The sequence below is a fragment of the Bos javanicus genome, chromosome 13 (assembly GCF_032452875.1).
Source record: "Bos javanicus breed banteng chromosome 13, ARS-OSU_banteng_1.0, whole genome shotgun sequence".
Taxonomy (NCBI): domain Eukaryota; kingdom Metazoa; phylum Chordata; class Mammalia; order Artiodactyla; family Bovidae; genus Bos; species Bos javanicus.
The window spans coordinates 43,222,540-43,247,834 of NC_083880.1; the positions used below are offsets into that span (position 1 = coordinate 43,222,540).

At 39.3% G+C, this 25,295-nt stretch overlaps 2 protein-coding genes across 4 annotated transcripts in view; one reads left to right on the top strand and one right to left on the bottom strand.

The window, feature by feature from the left end:
• Nucleotides 1-25,295, top strand: part of ASB13 (ankyrin repeat and SOCS box containing 13) — a 300,312-nt gene that overhangs the window by 137,840 nt on the left and 137,177 nt on the right. The gene's annotated exons all lie outside the window — the stretch shown is intronic.
• NET1 (neuroepithelial cell transforming 1) overlaps nt 1-25,295 on the bottom strand; it is a 34,830-nt gene that overhangs the window by 6,412 nt on the left and 3,123 nt on the right. The window contains exons 2-4 of one of the 3 annotated variants that reach the window (XM_061436466.1): nt 16,767-16,833; nt 14,143-14,202; nt 212-319 (exon numbers count right to left, since the gene is read on the bottom strand). In XM_061436466.1, the coding sequence (XP_061292450.1) occupies nt 212-319; nt 14,143-14,202; nt 16,767-16,833 (235 nt within the window). Of the gene's footprint in view, nt 1-211; nt 320-5,201; nt 5,415-8,940; nt 9,177-14,142; nt 14,203-16,766; nt 16,834-25,295 lie in introns of those variants that run through there. The other 2 variants (XM_061436468.1, XM_061436467.1) reach the window with 2 other exon arrangements.

Consider the following 25,295-nt stretch of genomic DNA (forward strand, 5'->3'; position numbering starts at 1 on the left):
AACTATCCAAGTTCTTGCTTTGCTCTAAGATGTAAACTAATATAATGAGGTTATATAAATATTGTTTTGACAATAATATTCCTTAACAGCATATTCCAAAAGAGGAAAATTATATTTAAGTATAACAGTACAAACTTGTCTGTACAGCTCAAAGAAAATGCAAATTTTAGGCTTCTATAAAACATTGCCTCACTGCATTACTTGCTCCTACCTGTATTGTTTGACCAAAGCGCCTGACGGCTCCATTTCTTACAGGAGAGATTAGATTTGCCAAGGATGTGACCCGAGCTAGAGGTCGTACTCTTTTATTGCTTGGCTCCTGTGAAAACAAGAACAAGTTATACTAAACATGTGTTTAGCTATAACTATTTCACCAAGTTTGTACAAAATGTTAATATCTCTCAAAAGTCAGATATTTGTACAGTATATACAAGAAACATGGAACGCTGAAAGTAAATGTTGTTTCTCATTGTTAAAACATGAAGGACACTAATGAGTAATGGAAAATTAAAAAATAAATGGTACAAGAAAGGTCAAATATCTGAACATCACTGAGAACATAACATACTATCATTAAACAAACAAAAAAAATCCAAAATTAAAACTAAAGAATTAGATACTAAAATCCTACAGAAACTTTTAGTTTAATATAGAGAGTAACTTTTGAAAAACACCTTCATGTTATGAAAAATTAAGCATACACAAAAGGGGAGAATTGCATAATGGATCTTGGTCTAACAACAGGTTTCATCTGTGCCCATACTGAAATATTTTACAGCAAATGCCAGACCTTCTATCATTTCACTCTTAAATACTTCACTTAACGAACAGCCTTTAAATGAAGGCATCTGACATTGGGATGAGTCAGCTCCAAGGCAGCCAGGTCCCTGTGGTGGGAGGTGTTCAAGCGTAGGTAGAACAGTGGTTAAAAGGAGGCTGAGCCTCTGGACTCAGACCGACTGGGCCCAAATCCTGGTTCTGACACTTGACAGGAAACATCCTGGGTCCCAATGTTCTGTAAAATGGAGTTAACATGAGAACATCTCTTATAAAGGTGATATGAAGATTAAATAAGATGTTTAAAGGGTTTAGAATAGTTCTCGGAACATACTGAGTTTTATCTATTACTGACATCCTTTCTCAGGAATATTTCCACTTACTATGTAAATACTGATATTTATAAATAATTAGATCCTCTCATACATTTAATTATCAAGGAAAAATATATACAGATTGAGAAGATGTAATTATTTTACATACATTGTTTTTAAAACAATAATAGTATAGTAAACACATCATTTACCAAAGATTCCAAAACCTTACAAACTGCATTTCTTTAACTTTACAGCTAGGAGAGTGGAGGCACTCCACCAGGTGACTCACACAGCTGCCTAGGTAATGAAGGTTAGATCAAAAAACAGTCCTACCCTTTATAATGTCCATGGCGCATAATTATTTGTTTGTAATTTTTGGTGCCTTTGGCAATTTGTGGCATGCTTGACAAAATTTTAATGAGGCTACAGAAGGGTACATGATGAAAAATTATACAAAACTCACTACTTAAAAATGACAGATGAAATTTTTTTCTAAAAAAATCTTTGATATGACCCAAGTCATGAAAAAGAGTAAAGTGAATAAAAATAATCCCGAGAATAATTTGAGAGTAAAGTGGCAGAAAGGGTTAAAATCCTTCGGAAAGAACTTAAAAGATGGAATATCCAAACAAGCAATGAGACTTTTCTAGGCTCTGAAGGTGTGGACACAGCCGTGGCCAGGAGGCTCTGCAGACAGACCACACAGTCCAGGCCCCTGGGTCAGTCCTAAAGAGGTACTGCGGCAGGCCAGCCCCCACCCCCACCCCAAGTAACTGACTCCGAAGTAAAACCGTGACTATAAAGCCACAAGTGTGTGAATGTTAAACGAACTGAAAAAGAAACCTCCCGAGATATCTACTAAAACGACGCACTGTGTGGCTGAGGACATGTGTGAATGCCTTTACCAGACCCATCTGTGCAAGACTGAAGGGACACATGCGCGGGCAGAAGGCAGGCAGAAGGCATTCCTTTCTATTTAGTAAAGGCAGGACAAAGACGCTTCTGTGTGAACGGAGATAGAATTACCTCACAAAGTAAGATATGCCAGTGCCAAGGAGAAACCGAACAGTTGTCAGAAAGATCTGCCCACCGATTGGAAGGAGAGGTTAATTCCTCATCCTTGTTTAGAGCATAACCAATTTACTTCCTGGTAAATCATAAAATATTTAATTTCAATTGAAAAGTCTTTGGAAAGGTGCTCTTCCCAGTGAATTTGAAAGGAAAAGTTAAGTTTAACTGGAAGGAAAGGAATTTCTGATATCTATTTTAATACATAAAATAAAAAATTCTTATCTTTGGATCAGTCAGTACAACTACTAATTTCCTGGTAATGTAAAACTGTGATATTTAAAATGAAATCTACTGAATTTAATTTAGATAATTAAATGTAAAGATATCTAAAGCATCTTTCTGAAACTAAAACTGAAATGTGGATTCTCTCTCCGAGGGTGGTGGGGTATTATGCCAGGCAGTGTATGTGTGGTATTAATATGTTCCCAGCCCTTGAGAAGCCCACCCATAATCTCACTGCTTCACAAAGGAGATGCCAGTCTCAGGAGTGTATCTAATCTAAAACGTCTGGGAGGAGCGTCTGGCTAGCTCTGTCACAGAGCAAGATACTCTTGAGTCTGTACCAAAGTAGTGCTGAATCAGTACACAGAGGAGGGCCTGGGGTGAGAGGACATTTTCATACTTTCCACACTGGCTTTTGGGATCTGAAAGTAATTTTCATGCCTCACTAAACGTTCACATGTGAAGAATGCTTGTAAGATACAACACAAACTTTTAGCATATATATTTATTATAAAACTACAGAGAATTTTAATGAATAACTAATTCAAAAAATATGATTGAAAGGCAAAGATTTAATACAGAATATGGCTCACTAATCTCAGGATAAACACATTTGAAAAAAATGAGAGACAACTGTTGGGGAAAAGTGTTATAGACCAGGTCACCTATAAGGTAGGGACAACAAATTGTCTGTTATGGGTTAGAATTTGGTCTGTGTGAGCTACAACCAAGAGCAGTGTTTCTTTAGAGGTTGAGATGTGCCATCTAACCTACTCTGGTTTCTTGTGGGGAGTGCTGTGGAATCCACCCATGTCTGTCCCTCTGCAGGTGAAGGAACAGAGGGTAGGAGTCTACCTGTCTTACCAGTACCCAAATAAGGCTTTCTTCCTGGTTTTATTGTCATGTTATTTTTGTTTTGAAGTGTTGTTAGCAACATTATGGTAAATATAAGAAGCTTAAAGAATGCATACAGATAGTGAGATTGTACACCCTCCTTCAAAGAGGATCTGAAAACCCAGGGGAACAATAAAGAACACAATCAAGTTTCACATGTTCAAGGAACTTTCTACTGTCGGCAACCTTTCACTAGGGCTAAAGTTCACTTAGAGGGAAAAAACCCAACACCCTCTAATATAAACTTATGTTGTTTATTTAGGTTAGCTTTTAACCAGACTATCTAGGTTCTCCAGGCAATCACATGTATTGTTATAGGGAATCTGACTTGAGACCTAGTATTTAATCAATTTATTTATTTCACTAACCCAGGTGTACTCAGATTTTATGCCTTAAAATATTTTCTGGATAGCTACAAACAAAATTCTTAAAAACAATTTAAAGTCTTTTACTGGGATGTACCTTGTGCATAAAAGCAACAACATGGAAAAGTTCTAAGGTGAACCCTGTTTTTTGTAAAAAGGTTTTTTTTCTCCTCAGGATGTCACATAGAGGATATTTTTTTGGGGGGGGTCGTCTTTTCTAGAGTCAACCAAATCAAGACACAAAAAACCAAGTATGTGTCTGGGTTTACTCATTCGGGTTACTGGATAAATAATTTTCTCTTCTATCTGGCAAAAGCTTTAACAAGAATGAAAAGAAAAAGTTATTTATAAAAAGATAAAAATGAGTTATGATCACACAGGATTTCTTCCCTTTCCTCTTAGTACTAAATAGTCAAATACAGTTATTTATTTAAGGCTGTGCTGTTAAAAGCCTGATGACATCCTTGGTGTTTTTAATCTTTGGAATAAAGGTATGCTGTAAACACGGTCAGTGTCTGATACCAAACAAGACTAGTTCCGCTTTAGTATTTACATGATGACCACTTTCGCAAAAACTGAAACACATAAGCCAAAACCAAACAGAAAAACGAAAACCAAAGGCAAATCATGTCTTTTAAAGATGGCAGCTATTTTAACTACCAAAGGTGTGTGTGAGAGACACAGCTTTGCTGAGACACACAATACATTGCGCATATTTAAAATGTATAATTACATAAGTTCTGATACACGTACATGGCCACAAAACCATCACCTCAAAGCAGCGGCATACAGTTAACTGAATACAGGAATGATATTTCTATTCTCTCAGCAATGATGAAGTATATACCATAAAGTATATCTAATTGCCGTGTGCTATATATATAGAATGAGCACAGAACATTAACTATTAAAATTAAATAAGAGGCATAAAAGTCACTTATTTTGATAAATGTTCACAAAGACCTTAAAAAAGTACGATAACTTGAGGTAATTAAGGCAAGGACGGCAGAAGTACCTAAATAATGGTTCACTGGCTTAAATAATTTAACATATTTTTCTTTCTGAAGGACAAAGCCACACACAACGAACTTATCAGATGTGGAAAGAAAATTAAAAATGAACGCTGGCATTTTGTTCACTAGCATTAACTTCTAAGTAAGGGATTCCTACTTTCTGCTTACTCCACAACCCAATTCCCAAGACTGACTAGATAACAGAAATAAATGCAAGACAAAAAAACCCCCCAAAACAAAACCTAACCAAACAAAAAACTGTATTAAACATCAGAAATGTGACCAATTCAACCAAACTTAAGTATATACATTTAAAATCTTTTTCTTTTGTATGAAAGTTTGTGTACACTTAAGTAACGCTATGCATAAACACATTTCAAACTTGCATGTGAATCAAGGCCAATTTATTTTTTTTTCAAGGCCACTTTAATGCTCAGTAAGAGCAAAAGTTCAGTTTAACGTCATTCTGTTAATACGCTGTTCAAGAGGGTAAGTTTCGTGGCGTTAGAAACCTTCCCTGGGCTGTTCTCGTCCACTCTTACCTCCTGCTCTCGGAAGGACTGGTTGTTCACGTCGAGGACTCGTATGGTCCTTTTAATGGGCAAGAGACCTCCGACCTCATCGTGTGCCACCATGCTTCCCAAATGACCCCGCGTCCCCAGCCCGAATTCCCGGGCTCCTCCCGGCTGGGTGCTCAGCCGGCCAGCGCAGCCATCAGCTAGTCTCGGCGCGGCCGCAGCTTCTGCGGGCGCCTGCCTGGCTCGCAGCCTCCAGGCTCTGGGGGTGGGGCCCCGGGGACACGTGACCGCCTTAACTGACAGCCGGGCGCACCTAGGCCTCTCCGCTTTCCCTGCCAGAGAAAACTATCAGGGGTTTTGGAATTTCTACAGTGAGGCCAGAGGGCAAAAGGAAACTGGGTTAACGTAAGGCTCTTCCTGATTTAAAAAGCATTCCCAGAGACAAAGGAACTGCTTATCCAGGTTACCTTTTTCGTACTTAGCTGCAGACACGGATGCTTTTTCTATAAAACCCTGTTGCCTAAAAAATAAATTATGGACTACTTGACAACGTTCAGTTCACTTCAGTTCAGTCCCTCAGACTCTTTGCGACCCCATAAACTGCAGGATGCCAGGTCTCCCTGTCCATCACCAACTCCCGGACAACTTTAAGAAAATCTAATTCAGAGTTAAATAATGTAGATACTGAAGACAAGAGTAATTGTCCAGGGACCTTGCTTTTATTTTACATAAGTTCAATTTCTAGTCCAAACCTTACCTCTGTGAAGCAACCCTACTTCTGTTGGTTTGGCAGGCCTACAACCGAGCAGGTTTTCTTCTTAGACAATAAGTACTGTATTCCATTTTGAAAAGTAGAATTTTCTCTTAATTATATGGTAATTAAGCCTGCCAGGAGAAGGCAATGGCACCCTACTCCAGTACTCTTGCCTGGAAAATCCCATGGACGGAGGAGCCTGGTGGGCTGCAGTCCATGGGGTCGCTAAGAGTTGGACACAACTAAGCGACTTCACTTTCACTTTTCACTTTCATGCACTGGAGAAGGAAATGGCAACCCACTCCAGTGTTCTTGCCTGGAGAATCCCAGGGACGGGGGAGCCTGGTGGGCTGCCGTCTATGGAGTCGCACAGAGTCGGACATGACTGAGTGACTTAGCAGCAGCAGCAGCATGAGCCTGCCAATGCAGGAGACTCAAAAGACATGGGTTTGATCCCTGGGTCGGGAAGATCCCCTGAAGAAGGGCACTGCAACCCACGCCAGTATTCTTGCCTGGAGAATCCCATGGACAGAAGAGCCTAGAGGGCTATGGTCCATGGGGTCACAGGAGTTGGACATGACTGAGCAACTAAGCACACATGCACTGTGAATGACAGGATGCTGGTAATTTATGAAAACAATTCTTAGGACTTATTTAGTTCAGTTCAGTAGCTCAATCATGTCCAACTCTTTGTGACGCCAGGGACTGCAGCACACCAGGCTTCCCTGTCCATGACCAACTCCTCCTGGAGCTTGCTCAAACTCATGTCCATTGAGTTGGTGATGCCATCCAACCATCTAATCCTCTGTCATCCCCTGCTCCTCCTGCCTTCAGTTGATTAGGATCAGAGAAATCTGAGGCATCTCTGTAAAGGCACTATTCTAGATGATGCAAGTGATAGAAAACAATAGGTTCCACATCCACTTCTGAAGTGCTAACAGATCATTGTGTAAAGCAAGGCCACACAAAGAGATAAGTGATGCAAGACAGCTTCTTACAAGTCCCCAAATAAGTTGTACGGCTAGTGAGGCATTCAGGAGAAGAGACCACTTCCAGAGTCTTCCCAGCTGAGAGGAGGATGGGAAAGACATTGGGGGCGGGGCTGTAAGACATTGTTTCAGGGCCTGGAAGGTCATGTTGTGTTTTTCATAGGTCTGAGCAAGGGAACAGTACAAGGCCTTCCCAAAGGAGCACAGGGAACAAACTCACAGCATGAGGTCATAGGCACAGATGAGCACATGGTTTTATTGAGCAGGTGAGAGAGATAAGAGGTGTGTTATAAGGTGGGGTTTATGATGGTTTAAAACATGGCTGGAAACCTAACACAAAAATCATAGCCAGGTATCAAGAACTTTGCCTAAGGTAGGCCAGTGGGAAAAGCAAAGGACAGATGCGAGACAACATGTGCAAGAAGTTAGAGATTCCGACGACTGTAAAGTTAGGAGGTTAACTATTAATGCAAATAAAGAAGAATCAGCTTTGAAAGGACATTCTGAGTTTCATTTTAGATATACTGAGTCTGAGGTGGTGGAAAAACATGCAAATAAAACTACTGAGTTAGTAGTTGGAAATGTTGGACAAAGACTCATGAAGAGGTCAGAGAGTGGATTTAGACTGGGCAGTCAGAGACACAGGGATCAGAGTTGAAGCTCTGGGAGTGAATGAGATGCCGGGGGGAGAAAAGCTGGACAAAAAGAAAAGAGGCCCAAGGATATAACTTTGGAGAAATGCCAAGGGAAAAAGAATTTTGCAAAAGGAACGGTCAAAAGGAAGGAAACAGGATGCCAAGGGAAGAAAAGGTGTTAATTATGGCAAAAAGGTTATGAAGAGTAAGAAAAGATTCATGGATTTGCTGATTATAGGTCTAATGAAGACCTCAAGTGTGCTAGCTCAGCAGAATAAAGACAGAAGAGAAACCACAAAAGTTGAAGACTGAATCAAGCAGAACAACAGTGGGCATAGACTATAATGACAAATAATCTATAAAAAACAATTTACTAAGATTTGCAGAACAGTGTTACTTCTTGCAGGGAGGAAGAATGCTGTCCTTCCATAAACACCAATGTGTTTTGCATTTAGGATGGTGTTAATAATCTGTCGGCTTTGAGACGTGGAAAGAGTAATGGCAACTGGCTATATTTCATCAACTAATCTTTATTACCAAGTCACACCTGGGCAACATGTGTGATGCACGGGGCCTTGAGAGAGGCTGCTTGTAGTAGACAGTTCTCTGCTACACAGCATAAAAGCACCTTAGAGATCCTGGAATCTTGTCCCCTTATTTTACAGGTGAGAACACTGATCTGCTTAAGCCCTCGGAGCTCATAGGGTCCAGTAATCTGGTTCAATTAGTTTCATCCATTAAAAAATAGTTGCAAGGAAGGCTAATACCTTGTGGCTACTTAGTTTCATAGGGAATAAAGGACTTACGCAGAGAGGGATTGAGGAAAAAAGCTGCTAGCGTATTTTCACGGCCTCTTACCTGACGTCTTTCTCAAGGCTCTGTTTTTCTATTTAGTTCTGATAGAGGTAAGGCCAAGGTAATTGGGGGGAAACGACTATCTCTCATTTCTCTCCTTCAGTAAGGATGTAACGGATAAAGGTAGAAATAGCCACAAAAGCCAAGGAGGTATAGTGATAGTCCCAGTGGAAAAAAATCTCAGCTCATCAAACCTAAAATCTTAGATTCAGTTTGGATGTTCAGGTTTGTAGTCTATATCTAATTTAGACAACTGTAGAGATTATCTATAAAAGCAACAGTGACCCTGGGATTCAGTTCAGTGAGCACTCTGAGTGATGAGTCTGAGGGACTCTTGACTCTAACAATGCTCTATTAAAATCCAATGGCTGAAAAAGGTCCCTTTTGACTGCTAACTCACCCTCCTAAGAAAACTTAAGAGGAAAATGGACAGTGGGGAAAAGAAAAGGGAAATGTGAGTCCTTATTCTGTGCTGGGAGCTTTATGTATATTATCTTGTTCACCAGACTTTATGAAGTATGTATTATTACCTTCATCTTACAGATGGAGGAAATCAGGCTTCAGAAGGTTTGAGAAACCTGTCCCAAGTTTCAGGGGTCATCAGTGGTAGACAGGTTCGAATCTGGTCTGCTCAACTGCTGCTGCAGTGTCCCTTCCCCATGAGACAGTCTGTGTAGCACCTTCAGCTCAGTGCTCAGGCATGGCTGGTTGTCATTCTGTGAGTTAGGAGCAGAGCTGAGTTTAAAACCCAATCTCTTAGTCCCAGGCTAGTTTTGCTAAATAACTGCCAACAGTTTACAGGGAAGCAAACCATAGTAGAAAGATTATTTGTATTATAGGCAGGTAAATAAAAAGATAATAATGAAATTATTATTAAGCAGTTCCAGCTGCTTAAGTTTCAGGAAAAAATCCTATTTCAATCAAGTTTACTTTAATGATGTTATTAACAGCAATTTGACTTTCAACAACTGGCATAATTGGAACACAAATTGGTTAAGTGTCTTGTCTGTGTATAAAATCTAGAATTTATAAACATAAAAACAAAATTGCATTATCTAAAAATAGTAATGCAGCTTTATTTAAAAAAAAAAAAAAAGTTTTTGGTAAAATTACTGTTTTCCAAAAACCAAGTGTAATGATAGCCTATGTTCATCTGTTCGCATGGTGCCTTCAATGCTTACTTTCCTAAAATTTGAATACTGTGAAGAGAAAGATGTTTTCCTTCTCTATAGACAAAGGACTATTAGCCAATTTACCTTTTTTCTCCTTTTAATGTGAAATAAGAATTCTGGAATTTAGAAATAAATTAGAGCTGAAGAATAATCATTACTTTTTTTTGGGTCTAGATACTATTTGTTCTTACTTTTGTCTAGAACAATAACAAGCAATTGGAAATTAGGCTAGGAAACCCTTCTTAAAGGTAAAGAAGAAAACAAAATCTAAGCTCTCTGCTGCCCTCTACAAGGGATAATGTGAAATGCAACCGCCAACCTGCTTTTCTTCAACTTCGTAAGGATCTTACACTGAGGACAATAAAATTTTTATCTTTAGCCCTTGTATAGCGCTCATGTTTTATATTGCTAAATTAAACATTTTAAAATTGTACAAGTATATAAAGAGATTGCAAAGTTCACAAGATATATTTTAAGAACTTTTTATAAATATAAAAATCTATGTTCCACTTTAAAACGAGTTCAAGATTACAAAAACTACTGTACTTCACTAAAAATACTTGAGTTAAAAATAGAATTTCAAATCTTACTAAAAAAGGAAACACTGATTGAAATATTAACAAAGTGGTACTTCTGAGGAACGAGTGCTCCACAATATCTAGTAATGAGTTAAAAACAACACCAAAAAAGGCATTCACATTTGGGCGAGATGCGTATGAAAGAAGTCAGCAATGAAACTATATGTGGATCTGAAATTGTAAAACATTTGGAGTAAAATTTGAGTAGTATGTCCAAGTTTTACTAAGAATTTATTTTGGGAAAAGATCAACTCAGATCAGTTAATACTATGAGAAAGACTATAACCAGAATAGCTGACAGGCTAAGAAGCTTGGTATTATCAAAACCACAGTTCTCTTTGCAATGATAACCCAAGCATCAAACAGAATCAGATACTGCTGCTGTTAGTGATGACTTTTTATCTCAAGTGTACAGGATAACATTTCTTGCATCATTTAAGATGGCCTGTGCTTATGTATTAATATCATGATGTTGAGTGGGATTTCCCAAATTTCCCCCCTGAGAATCAGCTAAGGCCCAAACCCAAAGACCAACTGCACTGCTCTGAGCCAGTCCTGTGTTTTCAACCCATATCTCACTCCAGCTGCTGCTGCAGCAATGGCTCGGCCTCAGATAGCCCCTGGCCCCAGCTGCCCTGGCCCCAGCTGCGTCGAGTTCTCACCCTGGGCTTCTCAGAGGCGGAGACAGGCATTTACAAGTGGTTGCCTAGAAGTGTGAGGGATTAACATCCCTTGGGACACCCACTGACTAATGGAGCACAGAAGCTGGTGGGTAAAAGCTCCCCGGTGAGTACCCTGAGAAGACAACTGTGTGGTGTATTTTATGTGGCTCTTCAGAAGGTCCCATAATTAGACACTTGCAGTAGCTGCCTCCATGTTCCTTGGCACCACACCTGGAACCCGACTACCTTGTCCACTACTTCATGCCTCAGGCTTGGATTTCTGGAGGGACCATGGGCTGAGACACCGACACGGAGACTGGCCCTAGAGACCAGACACTCGGGATGGGAGTCTGAAACTGGTCACTCATGGATGAAGTGGTGACAAGGACCACAGGTATGGACTGGTACAGATGGAGTGGTGAAGCAATGGTATTGTAGCAGGGGTGACATGGGGGCAACAAACTGTAAGGACTACAGAGTTGGCTGGCTTCTGTTAATTACTTTAAGAGACTGAAAAAGAAGATGGTAACCTTCATGTTCTCAGAAGTCATTACAGAGGGAAGGGCAAAGTGGGAGCCCCTGAAATGTAACCCCCTACCCCTGGGCCAAGGTAAGAGACTGAAGCAATATTGCATACCGAGAGAAAACGCAGAGACAGCTATCAAATTTGGAGTAAGCAAGAGCGGTGATCTCTACTGTACCTCTGTTAAGCCTCCTGCAAGGAGGTGGTGGTTCTTTCTCTGGAGGTTCAGATTTGGGGATCTCATTTTCTTAAAAGTTAATAGTGCATTGAAGGGTTACATTTTGACTATTGGTATACTCAAACTGTATACCAATCTGCAGAGTATAATGATATACTCTACAATTTTAGATTATACCTAATACTAAATTATATATTTTATTCTTTAATGACTATGACAGGCAATTGGTACTTTAATACTATGAAATACTACACAAAAGCATGAGGTAGCCCTATATATTGGAGAAGGCAATGGAACCCCACTCCAGTACTCTTGCCTGGAAAATCCCATGGACCAAGGAGCCTAGTGGGCTGCAGTCCATGGGGTCGCTAAGAGTCGGACACGACTGAGCGACTTCATTTTCGCTTTTCACTTTCATGCATTGGAGAGGGAAATGGCAACCCACTCCAGTGTTCTTGCCTGGAGAATCCCAGGGATGGGGGAGCCTGGTGGGCTGCCGTCTATGGGGTCGCACAGAGTCGGACACGACTGAAGTGACTTAGCAGCAGCAGCAGCAATACCAACTGGTACTTCTGCAGTCTACTGTAATCTATGCAGGTATGATTCTGTCAGAGGTTCTTGTTTCCTGTCTTCTCTCTAAAGTTCAGTATAGTTCTATGCAGGTATGATTCTGTCAGAGGTTCTTGTTTCCTGTCTTCTCTCTAAAGTTCAGTATAGTATTTGAAATATTGTGGGTACTCTAAATGTCTGTGGTATTTTTTTTTTAAATAAAAGAATAAAAGAATTTAGATCAGACCTCAGTGAATTTTGGGTATACAAAGATGATGTTCAATAAATAATTATTTCAAATTCATTCTTTCATTACTATAGTTGTACACAAATCCTTGGCTTTGGAACAAATGGAGACTGCATATCGCTGCATTATTCTCTTTGTAGCTGGGCATGTATTTAATGCAACCAAAATTTTATAAGGATTTCCTTCTTGAATATAATTCCTCAGTTTAAAGGAAGTTAACAACAGTATGTACAAATATACAACTACTGCCCTAAAATGTACTATTAATAAATTCTGAAGGGCAACAGAAGCCTGTCTTTGGCTAGTTGGTGAATATTAGTTCATAATATAATATCTACCCTCAAAATTATAGTAATTCAAATAATTCCCATAAATTCAATGTCAATAAAAACTGCTAAAATGACATCAGGTTTAGAAGAAAGCTGAATTTCCCTCTCACCAGACTGGGGACAAAATAACACGAGGCAAAGACCATATGACCCGCAAAGGCTTGGAATACCTTGTCGTCTGGGAAGAAAAGGAGGCCATTTAGTCTCTGGCTGTGAGGTGAGGCTATCAAAAGGAATGGGGAATCAACCTGCTGTATACATTAAATTTACCCAATGTTGTACGTCAATTATATCTTACTAGAGCTGGAGGAAAAGGACATAGGAGCCATCCAGAAGCCAAAGATGGGACAATGTGAGCCCAGTAAGAGTAACAGCTAAAATGGATCAAAACACAACAAACATGTTCACATCCATGAGTTCATAGTACTATTAAAAACAAAAATCACTAGTTACTTTTAGAGGATTTTAATGACTAAAACTCATTATTTTTGAAAACTGATAAAGGAAAGGAATCAAGCACTTGTCCAGCCTTTATTATAAAAGAGTACTCTGAGTAGCCGAGGTTGATGAGAGGAATTTTCTCTTTACAGAAGTGTTCCAGTTAATAAAGAGCTGATAAAGGCACAATAGAACTATTCTGCAATGTCAATGAAAAATGAATCTAGGCAATGACAATTAATCTTTGATACTCAAGCAAATTAACCAGGCTTGCTAAAATGTTGAGGGGCAGATCTATAAAAATCTGATTTTTAGAAAATATCTGTCTTTAAAAAGTAGCAGCTCCCATCATTAAACATGATGGCAAACATATTTTAAAAAACCTCACTTAAAAATGTATAATTTTTCATAACAATCTTTTAAAACAAAGTTCGTTAAAACCAAGGTGGTTCTGTAAAACTTCCAAGTGACAAGAGTGAAATAAGTAATTCCAAAACAATAGTTTTGGACTTCAAAGTACAATTTTACAGAATAGGAGACATAATTGTTTCTAAGTGTGCACTGAGCTCTGGTTGATCATACATCACACACTGGAAACCCCTGGGCCACATGTGGCTTGCAGATAAGTTATTTGGCTTGCACAGTTGTTAGAAAAAATCTGATCCAACACTTAAAATTTGGATTTCATACAAAATTTGGATTTCATACAAAACCCCAGATCTGGGGATAAGGCACAGGAGAAGCTGCCTCTCAGAGGAGGGACACGCGCTCTTCCATCCATCAGCTACCTGCATTCCTCTGCACAGATGACAGGCCTGGTCTCCTCAGGTACAGGAGCTTGTGGTCACTACTGTTTTGAGTGACATTTTCTGCTCATTCTTCACAGAGAAGTAGAACAGAAAAAGGAGGGTATCTGTAAGAGCCAATACCACTCAGTTCTGCACTCAGAAAATGCAAAATGGAAAAAAACTCAGCATTTGCTATTTTTATAGCACAGAAATAAAGTGCTATCTGCATATTCTTAAAAGCTTTTCTTTGCTAGAGCATAAGGCTTACCTTCAGATCAAGGCTGCTAAGGCTTACAACATCATCATCTTTCTCTCTTCGTTTTCTTTTCTATAAAAAAAGGAAAAGATTTCATTCTTATATAGAAGGAAAATCACTTTTAAAAAGTGAAGCCTTAGGCTATATTCATAAGAAAGTTATTTTTATGAGGGATACTCATAATTTATCACTGCTGCTGCTGCTAAGTCGCTTCAGTCGTGTCTGACTCTGTGTGACCACATAGACGGCAGCCCACCAGGCTGCCCCATCCCTGGGATTCCCCAGGCAAGCACACTGGAGTGGGTTGCCATTTCCTTCTCCAATGCGTGAAAGTGAAGTTGCTCAGTCGTATCTGACTCTTCGCGACCCCATGGACTGCAGCCTACCAGGTTCTTCCGCCCATGGGATTTTCCAGACAAGAGTACTGGAGTGGGTTGCCATTGCCTTCTCTGATAATTTATCACTAGCACATACTATATACTTTCTAAAAAGTTCCCTCAGATTGAATTATCTGGTGTGAAGTGATTCCACTCTACTAAAAAACTTATCTAAAGTTTTCCAGAATAGAACTCTTATGCAAGTCAAGCCTATACTTGTTAGAGAAAAAGTAAAATATATTTTATATATACAGGCAGAAGTATTTTTAAAAAGGAACACATTTTATTTATTCTATGAGGGGGTGATTTCACTAGGAAAGAAATATCCTTTTTTCCTGGTCCAAGTAATTACGGTGTGTTGCCCAAAGCAGGACTTTTCAGCTGGAGGAACATGCACGTACCTAGAGAACCTTCCAGTAATCATTACCACCTTCCTTCAGCCCTACAAGTGCCAGCAGTGACCCAACTGTGTATATAGCTTTAACTTCTAGTCCTTAGTCAATATTGCTGGGAAAGATTGAAAGCAAAAGAAGAGGGAGGCAGAGGATGAGAGGGTTGGATGGTATCACCGACTCAATGGACATGAACTTGGGCTAACTTTGGGAAATTATAAGGAATAGGGAGTCCATAGGGTTACAGAGTCAGACATGACTTAGCGACTGAACAACAACAAAGTCAATACTGAAAAAGAATCCTTAAGTAACATTTCTTCTGTATCTCAAAATAATTTTCTGATTAAATATGACACAGCCCAGCTCCTGTGAACTCTCAACACTGAGCAGCCAGGACCTGGCCACCCCACAGAAGAGGAACTGGGAGAATAGAATCTACACTGCGCAGGATGGGGACAACTGAGAAAAGGAAAGATAAAGTCCAGGTAGAAGTCAGGGAAATACATGTAAGGGAACATGGCTAGCACTTTATCATCATGTATGTTGCTTGTGGTAGGTCTCAGGCTAAGTACGATGTTATAGTCTATATTCTCACCTTGGTTTGCCAAGACTTTTACTATGATTGGGTGTTGACTTTACTTTTCCACTCTTACTTCTCCTCCTCTTTTCTTCAGTTCACTTTATTGTTCTTCTCACCCCTTGAGTTAGATGCTTAATTTTTGATCTTTTCCTTTCAACTATGTATTTAAAAAGTAATAAATCTCCCTCTTAAGTTTTCTTAATCATATGCCAAAAGTGTTAATACATGAACCATGAGATATTTCTTTTGTCATGGAGACCTCTATAGAAGTGTTTTCACAAGTGAGATGCACCTATCTCAGAGAAAATGCAAGATATCTTTCCTGGAGTACAGGAGTAAAATATTAGAACTTCATTTCTATGTATTTCTTACTCCTTAAAGTGAGCTACTAAAATTTAATATACAGATGACAAGCTCATCATCACTCACATTTTCCAATGTGAGTTAAAGACAATGATAATCTAATCAGATCCAATTTAGAAGTCAGTCCCCAACTGTGAAATTATTCTGGCTATCTGAAATACACATTTATGTCCACTCTCATTAACCTCACCCTGAGTATTGTGTTTTGATACACTAAAATATCAAATTAAATACAAGAGAATAGAATACAAATGAAGCATGTATTATTGGACCATCATAATACATGCACACAGGTAAAGTTTGGCATACTAGAAGCAGAACCATTTTTGCTATTTCCCCCAAATAAGAAAAGCATAAGAATCATGCTCTCTTTGTACATATTTTATTTATATGGGTATTATGAAGCAATGAGGTTTTAATTATTTAAATTAGTTTTTAATTATTAAAAAACTCCAATTTTCTGGTGTTAGTTTCCATAAGGTTGGATGCCTTTGGAAGTCTCCTAAAAATAATGAAGCAGTCCCTCTATACTAAGATTGTTTATAACAGAAATAATTCATTTGTTATATGTATTACCTACAATCATTTTTATATTTTTCAACAAAGGAGAAACCTGTCAGAGTATGTACATAAAAATATTAATATATTCATGTTTCATAATATATTAATTTTAACACTGGTAGAAATAAGAGAATGAATTGAATAAAGATGAACAGATCCAATACTTTTCAAAATATATTTTACATTTAACTGAAATAAAAATGTCAGTCTGTTAGCAGAGAAGAGTTAAATTATGCTGGCAAAGACAGTGATAGAAACTCTGTGCCTTAAGACTTTCAGAGATGCACAGACAACTAGATTGAAGGACAGTCAGGAATTATTTCTATCTAATGTCTTGAAATAAAAACCCAGGTGTCTACTCACCAAAGTGAAATCCCAATGGGGGCCAGGTGTTAAAAATGTGAAGGAGCTACCTCTCCGAAGGGAGTATCTGTTAACAGAAAATTCAAATACATTGAGAGTAACTTCAGTAAAATTAAGCACTAACAGGTAAAAAGCCATCTTTTTCATAGTTTCAAAACTCTTCAAAGTAGCCTAATTAATCATTCAATTGTAGAAAGAAGAGGGAGGGTATTTAAAAACAAAACAAAACAACCCACAAAAACCAAAATCCAAAAAATCAGGGTATAGGTTCTAGTCACTTCTGGAAATTTTCAGAGACATTACAAAAGTGAAAAAGCCTTTATAAAAATAGTAGACAGATTAAACTAATTCACCAAAACAAGCAGAGTTTATTTTAGAAGCGTATACATGGCTCAATGATATGAAATATATTTTATATATTTCACTAATAGGTTAAGAAAACAGTAAATGATGCAACAAATTCTTGATAAAATTCAGCATTCATGTTTAATATTTTAAAAATAATAGTAAAAAACTCAACATAATAAACAAAAGTTAAATGAATTTATTTTGTATTTTATGTGTAAATCTCTTCCATGTACTGATTGTTTTTTTTTTAGTGTTTTAACTTAAATAAACCAAATAAAAAGCTTTGAATAACTATATCTGAGACAAAGTTCTCAAGTAAGGTTAAAATGTGACGAGGATTTTGTTCTTTACTACTAAGTGACACGGGCTTCCCTGGACAGAGGAGCCTGGTAGGCTCAGTCCATGAGTTGGGCACAACTTAGTGACTGACCAATCCTGCCTTCAATCTTTCCCAGCATCAGGGTCTTTTCTTATTTATGAGTCACCTCTTCACATCAGGTGGCCAAAGTATTGGAGCTTCAGCTTCAGTCCTTCCATGAATATTCAGGATTGATTTCCTTTAGGATTACTGGTTTGTTCTCCTTGCAGTCCAAGGGACTCTCAAGAGTCTTCTCCAACACCACAGTTTAAAAGCATCAATTCTTTGGCATTCAGCCTTCTTTATGGTCCAACTCTCACATCTATACATGACTATAGGAAAAACTATAGCTTTGACTATACGGACCTTTGTCGGCAAAGTAATGTCTCTGCTTTTTAATGTGCTGTCTAGGTTTGTCAAACATGTAGAAAATCACAAAACATAGGTAGTGCAGAAATGTTTATAAACTATGTACACATGTTCAGTCACTCAAGTTGTGTCTGACCGACTCTTTATGACCCTGTGGACTGTAGCCTGCCAGGCTCTTCTATCCATGGGATTTTTCAGGTAAGAATACTGGAGTGGGTTGCTGCTATTTCCTCCTCCAGGGGATCTTCCTGACACAGGGATTGAACCTGAATCTCCTGCTCTTTACCACTGAGCCACCTGGGAAGCCCTTATAAACTATACTTATGAGAAAAGCAAAGGTTATTATTTCAGAGCTTGCTACAGCAAGGGAGCTGGCCACCATCACTGGTGTTTAGGGAGACTGAAAGGCAGGCTGGGGAATGAGGAACAAGGGAAGGCTTCAGGTGTGTTCTGACTGGAGGCTGTCAGCAGGGGGAAGGTGCAGGCAAGCTAAGTGGGACTGGGGCTCCTGTGTGATTTACTGGGTGCAGATAGGATTTGCTTGAGTTGGTTTTAAGTTGGAAGTGAAGTGTTAGTCGCTCAGTCATGTCTGACTCTTTGCGGCCCCATGGACTATAGCCCGCCAGGATCCTCTGTCCATGGGATTTCCCAGGCAAGAATAACTGGAGTGGCTTACCATTCCCTTTTCCAGGGGATATTTCTGACTCAGGGATCGAACCCAGGTGTCCTGCGTTGGAGGGAGATTCTTAATTTGGAACCAAAGACAAAAACTGGGGAAGCTGACTGTTGCTGATCAAGTCTTGGCCATTTGGGGCCAATTATTACAGAAGTTATTGCTTAGCTCTTGCACTGTCAGGCCACTGTCCACTTGTGTACTCTGTCTCTCACCTTCATTCTCAGTCACTGTAAGTTACAGAAACACCACAGACGGTGGTTATTTCTACAAACATTTACAAGCTTAAATCAAACACAGGCTTTTTGTAGTTTTCTAAACTAAATATAAAGCAGAAGTTTGTTTATTTTTGACAAGGAGCACAAGTGAAAATGGCTGCAAGGAGAAAGAGGACAGCAAAATGGCTTTGCAGAAGAATTAATACTGCTGCTGCTAAGTCGCTTCAGTCGTGTCTGACTCTGTGACCCCACAGACAGCAGCCCACCAGGCTCCCCCGTCCCTGGGATCCTCCAGGCAAGAGTACTGGAGTGGGTTGCCATTGCCTTCTCTGAACCGTAAAACTGGAGCAAAGAGAAATCTCAATCAGCAAAGCATATGAGAGCCAGGCAGGCTCTGTGGGGAAACGGAAAGGCACAAGTGAAGCGGGGGGTGAAATGAATTATATACAGGAAACTGCAAGTAGCTCTTTATGTTTGAGCATCAAAAGAAATAAAACAGGGCTTGATCATGATAAAAGGCCTCATGTACAGCCCTTAAAAATATGAACTTGATCTTGAATACATATGGCAGCTGTCGGCAATTGAGTTCTAAGGAACAAGAAGGCTGAGTTGGAAGAAGGCAGCACTGGTCAGGAGGCTGGTTAAGAGGCAGTTCTGATACTGCTGACAACAGATGGCGAGGGGCGGAGGGACAGCAGCAACGGCAGAGTGGGGAGGTGACTAGAAAGGGCTCAAGGTCCGGTTGGAGAATTCTCCCTTCCTCCCAAGGCCTGTTCAGTTCCTGGGAAGGGTCCTGACACAGTGAAATAGGATGCCATTAATAATAATTAGAAACAGATACGAAAGATCTGAAGATATTTAAAGCAAATGCTCCCTAAATAACTATTTGTAGCTCAAAAATTGTTTTGAGGGCCTCTCTAGTGGAGCAAAATAAACTAAGGAACTGGTGATTCCTTGCCACTATAGAAAAGTCAAGTAACAATGAAGATTGCATGATTTCTGGTAAAACAGTAAGATATCAGCAATAAATTATAATTCATATGACTAAAGAATACATAGATAAGAGTATACAGAGATATAGTGCTATAATCAAATGCCAAAGGATTACAGGGCAAATGGAACCTTCATGTTATGATTACTTTTTAAAAACACTGTTCTAGGTATCATATACTACACAAAGAGCCACCAGTGGAGACTGGGTTGAGAAGCAAAAATTATAATTTCTCAGAAGATTATTTTTAAAGTTATACAAATATTCATTACAAAATAGTAATCATAGTGGCACTTAAAATAGTCACTGAGCACTTCCTTTCAGATATAAGACAAGGAGAACACAAAACCAAAGATATTCATTTCTTTATTCCCTAGAATTGTCCATTCTGACCTCAGAATGAATTTGATGTTTAAAAGCTGGAAAGAATTAGCTGTTAGGAATTTTAAACACACTGAAAACTGGAAAAATATTTCCAACTGGATGGCAAGATTGTTTCCAGCACCAGCTGTAATCAGCTTTATAGTAATGCTATTTTTTCCTATTTCAAAAGCAAGTACCTATTTATTTTGAGAACTAATGGAAAATAGGAACCCAAAAAACAAACTGTGCCCTGAAAGTATGTGAGTCAGTGCCAGCTTTCAAAAAACTTGGAAAGATATATAGTCATTTTTTCATAGGGGTCACACTCAAAATGTAGCAGCTATTTTAAATCCTTGTGGGAAAATTTTTTATTTCATAAAACATTAAAAGTGGCCTTTAAAAGATATGCAGTACAGTCCGTTTAAAAAGCAGCTCAAAGGCTGAAATAAGAAGTGACAGTTCATCTTTTTAAGAATTTTTGTCCAATCTTTTTTCATATATCCAATTAATTACTAACTTTTAAGGCATAAAATAAATGAATACCCGAAGGAACTAGCTTGATATATTAAACTGTGTTTCCTATTAGCCCCACTGATCACTCCTTGGTCTTTACATACTTCTTTTTGTGTCATTTGATGTATTTTCAAACTATGTAAATTATTTTTACACTCAACTAGATTTAGTCTAAACAAAACATAAAATGGTACAGTTGATGTTCCACAAAAAATCACCTGTTATTTCATTCTCAAGCCAAATTATATGAAAAATATGAAAAATTATATGAGATTATGACTTATGTCATTGCCCTCCTCTATCATGGCAGGTAATTAATAGAGACGAACTACAAACACGCAAATGTGAAAGATTATATTGTGTGGTTCTATTTAGATGGATATCCAGAAACAGAAATTTACAGACATGGAAAACAGACTAGTGGCTGCCTAGGCCTGGGGGTAGGAGGAGGACTGACTGCAAACAAACTTGAGGGAGTATTTGGGATGATGAAAATTCTAATGGTGGACTGTGTCTATACTGCTGCTGCTGCTGCTAAGTCGCATCAGTCGTGTCCGACTCTGTGCGACCCCATAGACGGCAGCCCACCAGGTTCCGCCATCCCTGGGATTCTCCAGGCAAGAACACTGGAGTGGGTTGCCATTTCCTTCTCCAATGCATGAAAGTGAAAAGTGAAAGTAAAGTCGCTCAGTCATGTCTGACTCTTAGAGACCCCATGGACTGCAGCCTACCAGGCTCCTCCGTCCATGGGATTCTCCAAGTGAGAGTACTGGAGTGGGGTGCCATCGCCTTCCACTTACTAATAATTCCTGAATTGCACACTTACAACAGGCGAATGTTATGATATGCAAATTATGTCTCAATAAAACTGTTAAACAGTACAGTCATTTTGATGTGGGAGGAAACAGCCTTAGGAGCTAGTGGGGGCATCCTTTTATTTTCAGCAACTATTAATATAAATAGTAATAATGATGACAATCCCGGGTTATCGGGGACTGGCTCAATTTCTGTTTAATTTGGTTTTTTAAATGTTTTGAAAAACAGTCCATCCAGGAAGTTAAATTCCCTTAAAGGCAACAGGAACCCTTAGCTCAAAATTAACAGAACTTGCTTTAAGAATATACATTTAACTCTGGATGTCCCCTCTACAAATCCATCAATTTCACTAGAAAAACAAAAGTCAAAGATCTACCATCTAGTCAGAGATCCACCTCTACAAAACTGATAACAGAGATAATTGCTAAATACTCCTTGATAGAGGGTAAGTTATAGCTCTTAGTGTTTCCTGCAGAAAATGAAAACAATGATACCTAAGATTTATGGAGCATTTGTTAATATCTAGGTATTATTCTCATGTTTTACATGAATTACCTCTTATAATTTCCACAACCTTATGGGACAGATACTATAAAGTGAGATTTAAAAAAGATTAATCACAGCCTGATGAGACAGATACTACTAATGAGCTAGAAAGTATGAAGTGAGGTTTAAAGAGATTAAATCCTCAAGAGCCAGAATTTGAACCCAAGGAGTCTGACTGTAAAGCCTAAACTCTTTAAACACTAATGTTTTATTCAGCTTTGGATCTCAGTCTAAAAGAATGTCCATTCCCAGAGAGAGTAATTAACTGAATCAAAGCCGGGGCTAGAATAGACTCAGTGTCAGGAAAACTAGGCCAGAGAAGCACGCTGCTTTCTGAGTTCTGAGCCGTGTAGCGGGGCCCAGGGCTGCCTGTGGACAAGAAACTGGCCTATTACTACCAAGAACAGAGAGGGACAAGACAAGGAGGAGGAGAAAGCAGCCGAGAGCCACTGCCACAGAGCAAGCTTAGACCCCCAATGGATTCCAGCTGTCTTTACTCACTTTTTCTCCCTAATTATCTTGCCCCAGCTATGTCCTACGGTGTCAGCATTCACATTATGTTCAAGATTTTTTTTTTACCTCTGTGTGAAGCAATGCCCGGGATCAGTCTTTAGCAGAGGCAGATCAGAGTCATGATCCGTTATTTAACTTGGTACAGTAGGCCCTCTCTCTCAGGTTCTGCATGTATTAGCCATTCCAACTCCTGAGCTCATTCTCAAGTCTACCCGTTTCTCATCTGGATGGCTAGGATTAACAATTAGCAAAGATGTGGCTGAAAATGAGCTCCAACCACGTGGACAGGCTGATTAAATGGCAGGCCTGTAAACAGCAGTGTGCATGCAAATATGTGTACAAACACACACGTGCTGGATCACTCTGCTGTACACCAGAAACTAACACAATTTGTAAATCAACTGGACTTCAGTTAACAAAAAAGACAACCCACAGAATAGGGGAACATATCTGCAAACCATGCAGGGACTTGTTATCAAGAGTAGATTTTTTATATCTTAGTAATAAAAAATATAAATAACCCAATTTTTAAAATGGGCAAAGGATGCCTCACTAAAAAATGGCCACATACGATTTCATTCATGTGAAATGTCCAAAACAGGGAAATTCATAGAGATAGGAAGCAGGTTAGAGTTTGGGGTAAAAGAAGAGAGAGGCGTTAGGGAGAGAGGTATGGGCTTTCATTTTGAGGTGAAGAAAATGTTCAAAAATTGCCTGGTGATGGTTGCACATATCTAGAGGACATTCACATGTCCTGAATCCAGAGGAAAACAGTGAATTGTACACTTCAAGTGGGTAAAACTGTATAGTATGTGAACACTGTTTTATAAAAAGGTGATACTTTCATTTTCTTTTTTTTTTGTCCTTCAAAAAAAGAACAGAGTAATGAAGTAGGACAACTTCATCATTCTCCTAACGCTGCCTATGGTGGTGGTTTTGTAGCCTGCCAGGCTCCTCTGTCTATGGGATTTCCCAGGCAAGAATACTGGAGTGGGTTGCCATTTCCTTCTCCAGGGGATCTTGCTGACCCAGGGATCAAACCCATGTCTCCTGTGTCTCCTGAATTACAGACAGATTCTTTACCACAGAGCCACCAGGGAAGCCTATGTCACCACCCTTTTCTCAGCTGACATAATTTACAACCTCACCTAAAAAACAGAACCCTGGTGGGAAAGCCCCCAAATTCCTGCTCATAACATCCCACATTCCCCAAACTTACCCCAAAGGCTACTGTCCACAGCTCTCAGACAGGCTAGATGCTCTATCTTTACACTTAGGAGTCCATCCTTCTCTGTCTTTCTGGTTGCTTGTTTTATCACCTTTTTTCTTTCCTGTCTCTTCAACCTCTCTCTGTACTTGCTTATTCCCTCATCCGCCCCATATCAAGTTCACCCCTTCTTCAGAATCTACCCCACAAGCTGGTGTTGCCTCCATTATTCTTTCGGGTGTTGCCGCCATTATTCTTTCTTGCCCTCGGGTTGCAGTGAGACTTCCTAAAAGTGTAACCCAGTGTTTCAAGTTCTCCAATCTCACTGCCAGCCACCAGATTCAAACACTCATCCACGTAACTGCAAATTGACTTCCTGCCGATGATGAATTCACTTGCGACTTTTAATTTGGTTCCATAGTTGGGCTGCAAGAGTCCACAAATTTGGAATTTTGTGTATATGAGCACTTGTTTGGGGGCTAGTTTTCATCAGGTTTACTATCATGGCATACAAGGCTTCCCTCAGTGATGTGGCTCTTACTTCTTCAGTATCATCACTAATCACTACCTCCTCTCTATCCCCATCTCAGTCTTCTCCCTATACAGTCAGTGTCATGATACCTAAAACTCTTCACTCTCATTTGTGTAAAGGGCCTTTTAACATTTAAATGCTTCCCCCTACATGATATCACCCATGCACATCCACTGTCTAAACTGGCCCTCCGAGACTCAAGGGTTACAACAGGGAATCATTCCTGTCCTTTCCAACCAGAATTTCTCCTTTTATTTGCATCTATGGCATCATATACCTAACACGATAGTAACTGTCATCATACACGATTATGATTATTAAGTTTCTTCCCTATACCACTGTAAGTTATTCTGTAAGAGCAGAAATTGGTTAAGGCTGCTTCCAACATGCTAGGCCTTATTCTTTTAAGTCCACTAAGCCATTTTCTCAGAAAAGCTTCTCTTGCTTACTTAATTACATTTTGAAAATGATTACCTTCTAATCAGAGCTGTGTACAATGCATATGGTGTTCGCTTCTCTGAGGAAGCACTTCCTAACACTCCCTTCTTTTGTCAGCATTCTTTATTCTAGAAAGTCAGTGCAATAGCCTCAAGGACTTCTGTATTCCTCCCGACAGCCTGACACTGACTTAGACTATGCAGAGATTTTCCAAAAGGAAAGAAGAATGCAAGCTTGCTACTGCCCTATTCCTTATCTACAGCACTCCCTTCCCCTCCTGAACTTTAAAATCCCTTCATATTTTTCCCAAAGGAGGACAGTCTTGAGGGCGCTAGCCTACTGTGGCCTCCTTTGCCTGGCAAAACAATAAAAGCTACTCTTTTCAACTTCACCCAAAACTCTTGTCTCTGTGTTTCTATCCAGCACCAGAGAACAGAGGCTGGGATCTCGGCAACACTCCCAGAGTAAGGACAGTATTTTGCATCTCCATATTTATAGTGTCTGACACTCACACATTTCTGGAAAAAACCACACCTCATTCTCTTCTCAACCCTCTACAAACATTCTTAATAGTTTAACTATATTATGGAAACTACTAGAGGTCAATATGCTCTTCTCATGACCAGATTCAACGATCACTCATT